At 40.0% G+C, this 14,618-nt stretch overlaps 1 protein-coding gene across 4 annotated transcripts in view; it reads left to right on the top strand.

Moving 5' to 3' along the window:
- MKRN1 (makorin ring finger protein 1) overlaps positions 1 to 9,614 on the top strand; it is a 33,394-nt gene extending 23,780 nt beyond the window's left edge. Inside the window, exons 4-8 of one of the 4 annotated variants that reach the window (XM_075939746.2) lie at positions 6,061 to 6,284; positions 6,755 to 6,969; positions 7,621 to 7,731; positions 8,209 to 8,347; positions 8,726 to 9,614. In XM_075939746.2, coding sequence (XP_075795861.1) covers positions 6,061 to 6,284; positions 6,755 to 6,969; positions 7,621 to 7,731; positions 8,209 to 8,347; positions 8,726 to 8,938 — 902 coding nt within the window. In that variant the 3' untranslated portion in view covers positions 8,939 to 9,614. Of the gene's footprint in view, positions 1 to 6,057; positions 6,285 to 6,754; positions 6,970 to 7,620; positions 7,732 to 8,208; positions 8,348 to 8,725 lie in introns of all 4 variants that reach the window. The other 3 variants (XM_075939750.2, XM_075939742.2, XM_075939749.2) reach the window with 3 other exon arrangements.
- Positions 9,615 to 14,618: the final 5,004 nt, after the last annotated feature.

The raw sequence follows: 14,618 nt of genomic DNA, 5'->3' as shown, positions 1-14,618 counted from the left end.
CCTTTGCTGTACATGCCAGTGGCTGCCCCTTTGAAAAGGGACTGCCCCTTTGATATTGACTAGTCAAAATACTATGCGATAAGCAAATCCTTATTGGATAGTCGACTAGTCTTTTACATCCTTAGCATGAACAGGGAATAATTCCACATTTAAGACTACAGGGAAAGGGCAGCTTTTGGTGCTGTTTAATTTTAAGGCAATCATTTTACAGGGTGAATTCTGTCCTGGAGGTATCAGAATTGGTGATTTAAATAATCATTTGGTCTATATAGCTTGGATGTTCTAGTAGGTCCACAGGAATAAAGATCCATCTGTTCTCCTTTGCAGTGCTTTTTATTTACGGAGACAGTATACTGTTCTGTTTTCACTGCAGGAAAGGGTCACAATTGAAAAAACTTCTGCTGGTGAAATTGGTCTGACCCAGTATGGCTGGTCTTAGCTTCTTAAGAGACCTGACAATATTGGTCAGTCACAGGATAGTCAGTGGAATATGGTGATGGAAAAGGCACATGCAATCATATGATGTATCAGGCAAGGTATTTCCAGTAGAGATGTGAAGTATTAACGTCATGGTACAAATTTGATCACCCTTTAAAAAAAAAAAAAAAAAAAAAAAAAAAAATCAAATTGGAACAGGAGCAGAAGAGGGCTACGGGATGATCAGAGGAACAGAGAACTGAATGTATGAGAGAAGACCAAAAGAGCATGACTTGGTTAGCCTACCCGAATGAAGGCTGAGAGGAGTTAGGATTGCTCTGTAAATACATTGCAGGGAATGGAATAGTTAAACAGAAGAGCTATTTAAGCTCAAGGATAATGTTGACACAGGAACAAATGGGTATGATGTGCTCATAAATTCAAGCAAGAAGTTAGAATGTGGTTTTTAATCATCTGAGGAGTGATGATCTAGAATAACCTTCAGTATGGAGCTAACAATGGGGACTAACAATCTGACTAGTTTTAAGATGGAGGTTGGTATGTTTCTGAATGGAACTATATGAGGGGGTTGTCTGCAATAGCAGAGGCCTCTCCTAGTCATACATTAATAACTTTTCATTTTCTCCTAGTCTCGTTCCATATCCTTTTATTTAAAAAAACAAGCAAACCCCTTTTATTCCTTGGACTTGTTTGGGGTATTTATTTTAATTTATGAAAGTGCTTATCAATCACAGGGTTCTGACCTGTACTGAGGGGACAAGAGAGGAATACACTAAGACCAAGGGAGATTTCTCTAGAATACCTATGTATCAAAATGACATTTTGAATTGGAAGGGAAGAGGAACCCATGACTAGAGAGATTCCTTTCATGTTCCTCATTGAACATATCTCAGCTTCTTCCTGTTGAATGATAGCGGGAACGTATTACAATGCACCACTAACACTTGATTCTTGGGAACATTTTGTATGTGCATTTCAGGAAAATGGGAAAAAACCCTTTATGTTGGCAGATTTCTAACAGTGCCAGGCACATAAGCATGCAGCTAAACATCTAGTGGGATTTTTTTTCAAAGAATATCTACATTTTTAGGTGCCACGATAGCTTTAAAGGTTGGTAGTGAGCATTAAAAATCTAGTCCTGGGAATCTAAGGAAGTAAATAGTACAGTACTGCATTAGTGTGACATATGGAACCTACAGACAAGCTTATATTGCAGCTAGCCATTCATTTGATAGCAAAGATCCTGATGAGCTTTTTCAGGGCCCCAAGGACTTGCCTGAGTCCAGGTTCTCAAGTGGTTGTGACAGCCAGTATTTGGACAAGAAGATCATATCTTTCAAGACTGTAAGATCAGCACTTTTGGACAATAATTCAAAGACACTAGGTCAAATGGATAAGAGCCAAGGCAGTTGTGGTGGTGGTTTTTGTTTTTTTAATGAAAATTGTTGTGACTCGTACTGTTGTGGCAAAACTACGATTTGCATCTTTAGTCCAAGCTCCTGCCTTTCTTGGAATATTGCTACTAGACAGGAGAAATGAAAGCTATTACTTGGGAATGTCAGGAAGCTGCTTATGAGAGTGATGTGTGCACTGTTCACAGAGTGGATTGATTTAAACCAAGTTACCAAAAAAGCTAAGACTGACTGATGGCTTAAAGTGTGTTTAATTTTGGAGTAAGCCCCTTGTAACTCGCTGGCACTTGTGTGTGGTTGGCTTTGTTTTCTCAAACAAAAAAAAAGTATAGAATGGGATTCTGTTGAAAAGCTGAATTATGCTGAAGTAAAATAGGGAATAGACTTATGGCATTACCATTATGGCCTGTGGTTATGGTGTTCCAAAATAAGGGGCGTGTATTAGGTAATATAAAATAAGAAAATGACAGTGGCAACTGGCAACTCCAGATTTCTCTTAATGCAGCTTTCTGTATTGTATACTTGAGTGATAGATTCTAAACCAAGTTAACTAATTAAACAAGCCATAAGGAATTAGCTAAACTAAACTTTTTTCTAGCAGCATCCAACACCGTAAACAGCTTGGGAATTTACTTGTCAAATCACACTTGCACTAAAAGACAGAGTCTTGAAAAATGACGCAATGGTTTTTACCCACAAAAACTTATGCTCAAATAAATCTGTTAGTTTTTAAGGTGCCACAGGACTCCTCATTGTTTTTTTGAATTAAGGTACTAACCATTTGATCCACTCAGCCATATCCACAGCTTCATCCACATAATTTTCTCCCAATAAGCAGTTTTGCTTATGATGTTTCAGTCTTGCAACTAGACCCTGCGTCGTCATCTTGCACTGCTTATACTTAACACATTTTTCTTTTTTACTTGGGGAACAAATGTTTTCAAAATATTACCTGATAGGGGGTCTTTTATGCCCAGATTCCATGACAGATTTTCTGTGGCAAAAGTATGTGGGGAAAGTCGTAAGACAATGTCTTAACTAACTTCTCTGGCATGGTTGGTCATGGTCCACTAATACATAAGCATAGAACAAAACCAATCCTGTTCCGCTTGTCTTTATTTGCACATGTTGTTTTTTAAGCTGCTGAGAAACAGAAATTGAAAGCCCGGAACTTTCAAGAAGCAAGAACTGGTAGTTAGGCTGGATAGACTAGAGCCATTAATTCATTTTTATGAGACTGTAAGTGTAGGAGTAGCATGTTTGTGATGAGATTTAATTGTAACTGATACTTTTAAATGAGTAATTTTGTATCTTAAAAATCGTATTTAAATAAAAAAGATTTGAAAAAAAAAATCAATGTTTATCCACCCCAGATACCTGATACATGTGATATTTTGATAGTGACTTTAAAAAGAGATCTGTACCGCAGCTTCCAGGTTGTTTCTGAAAAGTTCAGATTGAAGTTTTCCTAGAAAATTATTCATATGAAAAACAACAATGCCTTTCTTCAATATTAGTCCTTGGTCTTTGCACTGTATGCTTCAGATACGTTTGCTGTAGCAAATGCACAGGAAATACTCTTGGGGTTCAAGCTTGCTTTCAGCACTCAGCGTATTCCTAAAATCCAGAGTTTCCTAATCAGTGAGGCAAACCGCGCTGGGAGGCCAGACTAAGAAAAACAGCCAAGCAGTAATGGGGGGGATTTCACAGTCCGTGATCTACTCCATTTCTCCATTGTAAACATTTTGAAATCTGCTTTCTTCCCTTGATGCAGATGGAAAAAATAGTTTGCAGGGTCACACAACAGCCAGCCGACCCAAATTTTTCTTACTTTGCTCAGCCAGTGGAGTTGCACATGCTCTGGCCACCAGAAACCCCATTAGAGGTCCCTTCATCCCAATATAGTATCATGATGCATAGAGGATTGAAGAAGGAGAGCAACTAGACAGCTTGTTATTTCAGATGAGAAGCAATTCTTTGGGATTAGCAAATTGAGTCCATAGCAGACACACTGTGCAAGGATCAATATGACTGATCTTTAATTTAAGTCATTTGTGGTTCAATTATCTTGAAGTGGGGGACATCCAGAAATACTTACTGGTTTCTGCAGAGAATACCAAATGCCTGACAATGTGAACAAAAGGACATGCCCCATACTTTTCTGCTCCATGGCGGTAGAGACCTTATATTTTTCCTTCTCTGCCACTGGCTCTTGTAGAAGAGATACAAGAGGCAACACACAGTTCTTGTAGTCCCAGTTTATAAAGTAGTTCTGGTTCCAAGTGGTCTCCTGGCAGAGGAGCAACAGGTGATTCTTATCTTCTTTTCCAGACCTGTTATCTCACAAGGAAGGATTGAACGTGCACCCAGATCCATAATTCCTTCTTCTGGCATTTCACATCTTGGAGTTCATTAGATGAAGACTGCTCTTGGAAGAAACCCAGCAAATCACATTTGTAAACCTTTCCTTGGAAACCTTATATCCTAAGGTGGAAATGTTTCTTGTTCCTTAAAGGAACGAGCCTCGGGATCTTATCCTTTTCATTTTATATTGGATTGTTTCTCTTTCCTATATCAAATCTTGGATTATCTTTCTCCAGGGTTAAAGTAAGCCTTTCAGCATCTATTAAGTGAAAAAAGAAGACTATTCTTAAAGGTTTATTTGAACCTGCTGCTTAGTAGGCCAGCAGAAGATCCATTTGAACTTATAGTTGACTGTTTTCATTACTTGCATTTCTGATCAACATTAAGATAAGTAAAGTGCAAGATGTTCTTGCTCATCCTCTTTATCCATATTGAACATTAAACTTTAGTGTTATCGTCATTTAAAACTGCACAATTATCTTGTCTCATGATTGGATTGGTTAGGTTTCTCTATAATATGGATAATAAAAGGAAATTGGTATACCTTTTCACAAATTATCCTGTGTGTTCTTGACATACAGGAAGAAATCCCAAGAAGAATCCATCTCAGCCTAGAAAAAGTAGACAAGTGTGTAAGGTTTTCAGCTCAGTTTATGACCAGGCAGAGATCCTGCTAATCAAAAGCTCTTGGGGCTCCTTTTGCTAGGGTTGCTTCCACACTTCCAGTTTAATTTTAGCACTGTCTGTGCAAATATCTAGGAACTTACAGAGCATTTTCTTTAACTTAAATTCACAAACTTACTCAGTGTTGCTCTCTTGATGACCAGGATAATCACATGGCTGTTAAAGAACAGAAGTCCTTCAGTCCTTTAATCACTGTTTCAGCTAGTTCCTGGGGGACTAATACTTCTAGTTCTTCTTCCCAGAGTGAAGAACAGCTGAGGCAATTTATGAAGAGGAAACAAAGATTACTTATCTGTGATCAGAATTATTTGCAGGTATGATCTCAACAAATCCATGCTCATTATTTCCCCCTTACATTTCAGAAGGGGGATTTGAGATATTTACCAGAGAAGTAGTAAGAAATTTGGGCAGGGTTCTTGTATCTCCTGTTCTAGAACATTTCCTGTGGTGAAAACTACCCCAGGAACTAACTGCTTAAGAACTATAGCCTGTGCAATAACATGCTAAGTAACAGGACTCATGAGCATAAGAATCTGCTGAAGCAGTATTTTTAGAACTCCAAGTTAGTCCTCCTGGTAAGTATCCTTCCTCTTTTGCAGGACCTAAGCATTGAGTGTATAGGGATAAAACACCAGTTTTAGTGTTTGAAACACAAGAGTTAACCACCATGTACTGAAGCTTGTTTCAACTGGTGTAAATCCAGCTTAAACTCTGGTTCAAAAAACACAGCGGGTAAGGTTTTTAACCTACTTTCAATATGCTTGTATCTAGTTCATACTTGAACCAAACATGTTTGAACCACAAGGGTATTTACCTATTTTCAGAATTGATCAGTTTTCTTAGTATTGATAGTTGTCCTGTTGGCTAAGTTTCACTCTCACTGCTAATGCACTGATTGCCTTGCCTTGCTTATACTGAAAGCTGAGAGAATCAGAGTTGAAATTACTTCCTCATTTCTTTCTAGGGGTGACAAAATTGCTAAGCATCAGGGCAAGGTTTTGAGGAATATTTTTTTAACAAACACTTTGTGCATTTTTTGTTATGTGGTCTGGATAAACTGAGTTGGTTTATCCAAAGTTTTTATAGCTGAAAAGCCTTCATAGCAAAAACCCTAGCACTCAAATTTAACATGTTTACTGTCTCTAACTTCCCCCTGCAGCAGCCCCTTCCTGCATTGAAACGCCCTTGCAGGGAATGGTAATTGAGGAAGAGTATGAGAAACAGCAAGCAAACGTGGAGATGAAGAAGCAACTGTGCCCCTACGCTGCCGTAGGAGAATGTCGTTATGGAGAGAACTGCGTGTATATCCATGGGGATGTGTGTGATATGTGTGGCTTGCAGGTCCTACATCCAGTTGATGCTGCCCAGAGATCCCAACACATAAAAGTAAGCATACAAGTGGCTTGTGTAGGTTCAAGTCACTCCCTTGCCTTGTATGATCACTTATTATCCATTCCTTTTCTTCTGAAGTTGATTTCATGCAAGTCAATCCATTAACAAGGTTCACATTGCAAAGTGACTGTTTTCAAAGCAGCCTTGTTTAAAAGAAGCTGGACTCTGTCTGCATTGAAGATGAAGTCTGTATAATTGTACTGATTCTCTTTTCAGACACTCAAGTGTGGGTAACTTAGGTCACTTTCCGTGAAACTGTAGTTCAGCTATTTTTGCTTGGATTCTTGGGAAAGGGCCTGAACTTGAAGTTGACTGTTGTCTCCTTTTATCTGAAAAACAGAACTTCCTATGGTTCATGTCCTTTGCAGTGGAGAATAAATTTAAGATTAAACAAGTGAGTTAAAACTTATTAAATAGTGCACAAGATTACAAGCCGTTTTTTTTTCTTTTTTTCTCCCCTTCAGTCTTGCATTGAGGCTCATGAGAAGGACATGGAGCTCTCATTTGCTGTCCAGCGTAGTAAAGATATGGTGTGTGGGATCTGCATGGAGGTGGTATATGAAAAAGCTAACCCCAGTGAACGCCGCTTTGGGATCTTGTCCAACTGCAACCATACTTACTGTCTCAAGTGCATCCGCAAGTGGAGGAGCGCTAAACAATTTGAGAGCAAGATTATAAAGTGAGGCACTTCCCCATCTTGATTGTGCTTTGTTACTTGGAAAGAATTTAGTATCTTGTGACAACTTGCAAAGAAGTCCTCCCACAAAGACTGCATTTAATGCATCCTAACTAACATTAATCCAGAACTGAAGTAATCTGGGGTAGTAGTTTGTGTTTACACCTGATCTAGATTAGTTTGCAAAATCTGCGTATTTGGATGAAAGTCATGTTTTGCCATTTAAAGGTTTTAGGCACCCAGATTGGATGGTGAAACAGATGAACCAGTTCTGAATGTATGTTTCTTAACTTTTCACTGCCCTAATTCATTAGCCAGCAATGACCCAAACCCTCTTTAAGGCGTTCTAAAGAAACGCATCAAACAAAACTACAAGAAATAAATTGATCTAAATCTAAAGAAAAAGGAGTCTGTGTGAAATGTTTTTTTTTCCAAGTTCTGTGGAGACAAAATGATCAGCTGGTGAGTTGAGTTCTGAAAGAAAAGGAAAAGTTAAGGGTGTCTTCTTGTGCAAAAGAAAACATAGACTGAAAAAGAAATACAAAGTCCTGGCAGTGAGTTTAAAGATGGGATTTATACCATGGTATATTTTATAATAGGACAGAACGCCCCCTATAATGTGGAATTTTGCAGTGCAGTTTCTTCGTTCCCCAGGTCCTGCCCAGAATGTCGGATCACATCTAACTTTGTCATTCCAAGTGAGTACTGGGTGGAGGAGAAGGAAGAGAAGCAGAAACTCATTCAGAAATACAAGGAGGCAATGAGGTACGAGCACTGCAGCCTTTTGTCAAATTAAGACTGCAGAGATAAGGGCACACCTGGAGAACAAGGGTGTTATCTAAAGCCCTCTCATACCTCTTTTCCACCCTTCCCCCCCTCACATGTGAAGTGCATCCTTACTTATTCACCCAGAGATGCATGCATCCACACCGTCACCTAGCTTTCCTATGTACTTATTGACCTCACAAGCTTTTTCCTTACCTACTCAGTACATGATTGATACAGCCATAAGGGAGTAGACTTGTGCACTGTGAGTCATCAGCTTCCCTATGCATGCATCTACCCACACGCACATCTGTTGGGTATGCACATACTCATTGCTGTGTATGTATTTTATTGATAAAATGACATCAGCAGAAAATGGTGCATATTTAAAGAGACCCCCCCGGACGATAAGCAAATGCAATACTGAATTCTGACTGGCTCTGCTGTGAGTAAGGGTTGCGATATTTTCCTTTCCAGCAACAAGCCATGCAGGTATTTTGATGAAGGCCGTGGGAGCTGTCCATTTGGAGGGAACTGTTTTTACAAACATGCATATCCTGATGGTCGCCGAGAGGAGCCACAGAGACAGAAAGTGGGAACATCAAGTAGATATCGGGTGAGTCTCACTGCTTTTGCTTTCTAAAAAAAGGGTGGTGGACTTTTTGGAAGAGGGAAGGAAAAGGTCTGAGTCCCTCAGATTTGCTGATGTAATAAATCATACCTAGAGGATTGAAGGGGGGGAGAGTGGTCCAAAGACTGGAAGTGATGGAGGGCAGACTGGGAGAGAGAAGTCATTTAAATCCTATTTCTGAATGTCACGTATATCCTGAGGCAGAAATGTTGGTGGTCAGATATAGCAGGAGTAAATGCAGATCCCATTATGAAGCATGACTAACTGCATGTTCTACACTTGGGAGCTGAGCATTGTAAGCCCTAGGAGCATGTGTATCATGTAACTCTCACGGTCAGAGCAATAACTGGGTTCCTTTTGCAGGCCCAGCGAAGGAATCGGTTCTGGGAATTCATTGAGGAGAGGGAGAGCAGCGATCCCTTTGAGAACGACGAAGATGAGGTGGTGACCTTTGAGCTCGGCGAGATGTTGCTCATGCTTTTGGCAGCAGGCGGTGATGATGAGTTGACAGACTCCGAGGACGAGTGGGACTTGTTTCACGACGAGTTGGAAGATTACTATGACTTGGATCTATAGCACCTGTCAGTGGAGTTTGGACTGTCTGCTCAGCATCAGGCAGTAGCTCTTTCCTGTGGTGTTGTGGCAGTGCCTGTGTTTCTCCTAGGCAGGCCTATCAATTCCAGGTGCTGTTGTAATAACTTTTACCCAGGGTCTGTCTCCTCCCCTTGCCCCAGGAGTGTTTGTTTTTCTCTGTTTAAACAAATAACAAGAAATCTTTAAAACGTTAGTTTTTGTAAAATGAATTAACTGTCAAACAGTTAGCTTAGGTTTGTTGCTTCATCTGTGTTCCTGACAGGATTCACCCAGTTCCAGGGTTAAAATGTTTACAGGACTTTCACACTCATCTTGAAGAGCCCAGATACAAAAATGAGAGCAGTGGCCATGCAGTGGGGGATATGAATTAGCCAGAGGCCTTTTTCTGCTGTGGACTTCAAATCAATACTTCCAGTTTCAGGCCAGACACACGTACTTCTTGCTGGCTTCAGCTCTGTTCCAACCCCCTCATGTACACATCTTCATTTGTGGTTTTGGTCTCTTGTTTACTTGCACATTACTATTACTACTGTGTTACCAGAACCAGGTGCGAATGTTCCAGGTTTTTACTGTGTTTAGCATGAAAGGAAAATGTGTTTGTACGTGAAAGGAGAACTTTCTATGTGTATAAACAAATAAACGCAGAGTTGGATCTCAAGGGCTGGGAGATTTTTGTATGTTTTAAAAAAACGCACCTCTCCTCCCCTTTTGGTGTATGAATTGTAGCTTCCAGTTGGACATGAAACTAGTTTAGTGGTCTCAGCCCTGTCTGTGACAATGGTCTTAACCATCAGAGATAATTTAGCACTCCTTAATACACCAGCTCTCTCTAATGTATATTATAGGGACTGGCTAAAAGTAGGAATCTGGTTAGACAGAAGAGGGCTTTCACCATATTGTTATCCAGTAGAACATCAAGTTGGAATCCCTTACGTGCATTGCTCACATAGTTTTATATCATTGATAATCACTCAAGCCATGAGCTTATCCAGGAAATCACTATAGTACTGGGTTCAAGGCACTGATGGCTCATATCTCATCTGAGTTATGCAGGTTGCCTAGAAGAGCTGCACAACTTGTTGTAAGTTACTGGGTTACCTAGAGAAGAACTAGCAGTCATGCAATAGCAGGATACAATTCCACTGAGAAAAGCTCATATTTTGCCACCAAAGGTCCAATGCAGGAATCTTAACTTTGCGTTAAATTATTGCTGCTTTTTAATGATTCATGGATGCCCCATGATTTGTTCTGCTGCTGCTCTTGCCTTGAGACAGCCTCTCCTTTCACTTTTAAAATGGAATAAGAAGTTGTTGCTGAGGTCTATGATGTATTGTTCTGCAGCTGCCTTTTGTAAGCACTTTTCCCAAATAAAAAACAAACAAACAATTAAACAAGAAGTCTGTTCTTTCTTTAAGCTTGGAATATCTAGATCTCAGCCTCTGTATGCCCGCAGTCTGGTTACTACTAATTACTGAGTTTTGTGCTATGCCATAGTCATGTTTCAAGATTCATACAGAATTGTATCTTGTCTACAGCCTTATAGAAAATAGGGAATTCTATAATATATATATATGAGAGAGTATTTTATGAACAAAAACAGCTGAGACCACCAAACTATGAAAGTTAAAAGGGGGCTTGGGATTACTGTTCTGTGATAACAGAAGTAGATTTCATTCTCAGAGTTAAGTTATAAAACGGGATCAATTCTGTCAAGTTTATTATGGACTGAACATTTTACAACATGCACATTGCTTGTGATATCACGGGGTGATAAACGCCTGCTATAACACTTTGTACTTAGTATGGTTTATCAAGAGAAAAGCACTCCTGTAGGCTGACTACTTCCTGGTAGACTGCACCCTCCTTTGTTGACCACCGTGTATATTAAATTGTAAAGCACCATTGTCACTAGGTTAAGTAAACCGCTTTGGAAATGTTTTCAGACTTATTGTGGGGATGAAGAAAGAGGTGAGTATTGGTTTTAGACTAGCCAGGTAATGTCTGTGAGCAGGATAAGATATGAGATGGCTAGTAGAATGGACATAGCCAAATAGGGGAGACAAGTGTGGGGGTGGTAGAGGCTAAGCGGTGTGGTGAAAAGGATATAGCGCAGCAATGGACAACCAAGAACAGTGAGTTGGCTGCATGAGTGGCCCTCCATCTCAGTTGCCCATGGCTGCTGAGATTCCACCTGTGACCTGCTGACCACATCTGCCCTACTCCCCCACAAGCCTCTCATGCACTGGGGCACTGGAGCCCCGCCCTTGCTCCTCCTCCCCTTCCCAGCACTTTCAAAGTGCCACACATTGCCTGATTTGGTTCTGTTCCTACTCTTCCCCCTCCCTCCCAGAGCTTGAGCAAACAGCTGAAACACCAGAAATCAGGTCTGTGAGGGAGGGGGAGGAGCAAGGACAGAGCTCTATAAGCAGATATGTAGTGCTCCAAAACTGCTGGGAAGTAGGGAGAGGAATAGGTGATGTGGGGTCCCAGTGCGTGCGAGGTGCTTGGGTGAATGGGGTCTGTAGGCTGCAGGTTGCCCATGGTTGATATCTCCTTCACTTAGCTCTAGGAAAGAATAGGAGAAAAAGGGAAGAAGGCAGTGAGAAAATAATAGCTTTGGAAGGAAATGGGAGAAGAGGAAAAAAGGTTTAGCACAGAGAAAGCAAAACCAAACTTAGTCAACAAATTAACTTTCCTGTAGAAAGCTAAGTGCCGAAACATTTACAAATGTACACTTAATGTTTAAATAGCAAAAAATGTAATACTGTAGGATATTTTGTGGGTGAGAAGATAGCAGACATGGCTGTGCAAAGGAAATGGACAATGGAGCCCAATGTTCTCTGTACGGGGGAGGGAGAGAATAGTATGCTTATCTTCACTGAGGATAAGCTATGTGCACTGAAAGATATTGATCTGGGCTTCGCATAGTCTCATGCACTGATGGTTTCTGCATTTGATATGAGATGCAGGTGGGCAGTTGGGTTATTTTGGATGCTCATTCATTGGTAAATCAACGAAATCTAACTGGCCACAGCGAGGCTCTCCTAGTATAGAATACTAGCTTAATATAAGGTAGGCACTTCCTTTCTCTATTTTTTCTTATTAAATGTTCTTAAATTTTTAAAGTGCAAGAAATTGCACCTGTTTTTCCCCCAAGTGGAGAGGTGCCTTCCTATTAGGGATATTGGTGTGTAGTCATGTAAACGATTAACCATCAAGAGGAGGGGTTGCTCCTCTTGTGGATTGGATTCTGCTTACTGCCCTGTGCTGCTGCCTCTGATACAGAGGCAGCAGTGCAGGGTGGCACGGGGGTTCCCAGGAGTGGGGTTGGGAGCGCACTAGAAAATGTCAAATAATCATGTAACCCCTAAGATGTTGTGCACTTAGATGATTGTTGAATTAAATGATATATAACATCCCTACTTCCTATATCATTGCACAGCCTCTCTACTTGAGCTTGGCTGGCAATGCATCTGATTATTAATAAATAACTAGACTTGTTTATAATAAACTATCTGACTTAATTCTGACCTGGTCAGGATTGCAATAGATTAAATGTTAGAGACATGTGAGCAGTATATACCAAATAAATGGTTTTATCAATCATGGGCTACACAGAAGCCATTCTCGTTCAAGAATAAGAGGAAATTCAGTATAAAGGATAAATCATGTGGCACCTTATAGACTAACAGATTTATCGGAGCATAAGCTTTTGCAGATAAAGATCCACTTAATCAGGCTACCCCCTTCTGATACTTGTCAGCAACTTCAGTGTGATTGCAATGCAGTACATATTGAAATAAGCAGAAATGTTTGTAAACAAAATTGATCTGTGAAATGTGCTGCTACAGTGAGGGGAAGGTTGATCTATTAAGCTTAAAATTCCAAAAGAGATGAGACTAAACATCCATAGTAATTTCAGGATAAAAGATGTACAAACGCTCATGCTTCAAAGCATAATCTTCCCCAATGAGAATTTAGAATTAGAAAAAGTTCTTTCTTCTGGCATCTGGGATTAGCTCTTGCTAAATTTCCCCTGTGCCAAAGAATTGTGATGGAAATTTACACTCATTCACTGTGGTATCTTGAGATAATGCAATCGGTCCATAGACCCCATCCTGCTTTGCAAGTTGAGGAATTGCTGTGTGAGCATACATGAACAACTTTATGCCGTGTAGATAACTATTCCAGCATAGTCCTGGGAGCAGGATTATTTGCCATAGCAAACCCCAGTAAAACAGGTGCTATATATTTTTAATGGAATTCGTGTTAAAATATCATGAATTTTCTAAGATGAAATGATTGTATGACACTATCCTTTATTTGTAAGTAATGATCCTTAAATTAAGAGTTTTCTTTTATAAGTAGCAATGTATACATATAATCTCCAGCACCGCAATAGCTCAAACTTATGACAGAACAGGGTTAAGGCAGAGAAAACTTGAGAGATTGCAGGAGCCTTGTATGATTGTGCTGTAAGGACCACTTGTAACACTGCAGCTGCTATGCCCATTCCTTCAGTCTAATTGCATTAGAATGGTGTTGGAACCATAGACATGTAAACAATTGTGACGAATCTTCTTTCAAGCAAGTAAAATTGCAACAGGAATGGCCTTGCTTGTTCATCGTAGTGTGAGCACAAGAAGAATTACACTCAAATCCTGGAATAAACAGCAACAAGCTAACCCCAATGTTGGGGCAAGGTCCCTATATTGTTTTAGTTTTTGTTTGGCAGGCAGGAAATTATATGGAAGCTTCATTTAAATAAAAAACCTCATTGCTGGTTTAATTAGATTAAATTAACAATGCAGTCACTAGAGCCTTAGCTTGCTGAACATGACTTGTCCTTTGCTGCCAAGCTGGGTTTGTTGTCCAGTCAATAATGGTTCAGTTTCATATTGTAAACTAGGATGATGCAGGCAGTTGTAATGATGAACAGCCTTAACTAGAGCTACCTTATAAACACTTATTCCAGGAAGTAGTTACTGTAGGTAATGTTTTTCTCTTTTTATAACATGTTTTATAAAAACCATGTTACTGCATAGTAGCAAGTTAAAATATTAACCTGTAGTGAGATTTAAGCTCCTAAATTCATTTTGAAAAAAGTAGGGGTCTAATTCACTTATGTGCCTTTGAAAAAAATTATCCTTGGGCTATTGTAAGGGGAACTTTCTACCCAGTTGTAAACCAGTTGAGCTAAAAGAGAGCAGTAATGTAGAACTGGATTTTGCTGGCCTAACCTGTTTATACTGAAAATCTCGAGAGATCATTCATGCTTTATGCTACAGGCATAACCAGTTCAACGTAAATAGGCCCTAAAAGTCTGCAAGGGGATGCAAAAGTATGTCATTGTTTCCCATATAAATCCTTTTAAAGCATGACTCTGGATAACAATCAATTCACTGGTGGTGACTGGTCTTCTTTGACTACTGCAGTTGGAAGCAGGAATGTTAAATTTTGTTTAATCAGCTAAGCAAGTAGTAGATCGAATTTCCATTGATTAGTCTATAATGGGGGCACTCACTATCCTACTGTGCCCTCCCTTTGAAATGTACATTGCAAAGGGAGAGGAGCAGCAGTGGGACTGGTATGAGCAGGACTGTGTCAGTACCCAGTCCTGCCATTTCCACAGAGACAATGCTGGGGGGGAGGGGAAGGAAGT

The sequence above is a fragment of the Pelodiscus sinensis genome, chromosome 1, assembly GCF_052426305.1.
Source record: "Pelodiscus sinensis isolate ZL-2025 chromosome 1, ASM5242630v1, whole genome shotgun sequence".
Classification (NCBI taxonomy): Eukaryota; Metazoa; Chordata; order Testudines; family Trionychidae; genus Pelodiscus; species Pelodiscus sinensis.
The sequence above is the reverse complement of the archived record's forward strand: the minus strand, read 5'-3'. Positions and strand labels throughout refer to the sequence as shown.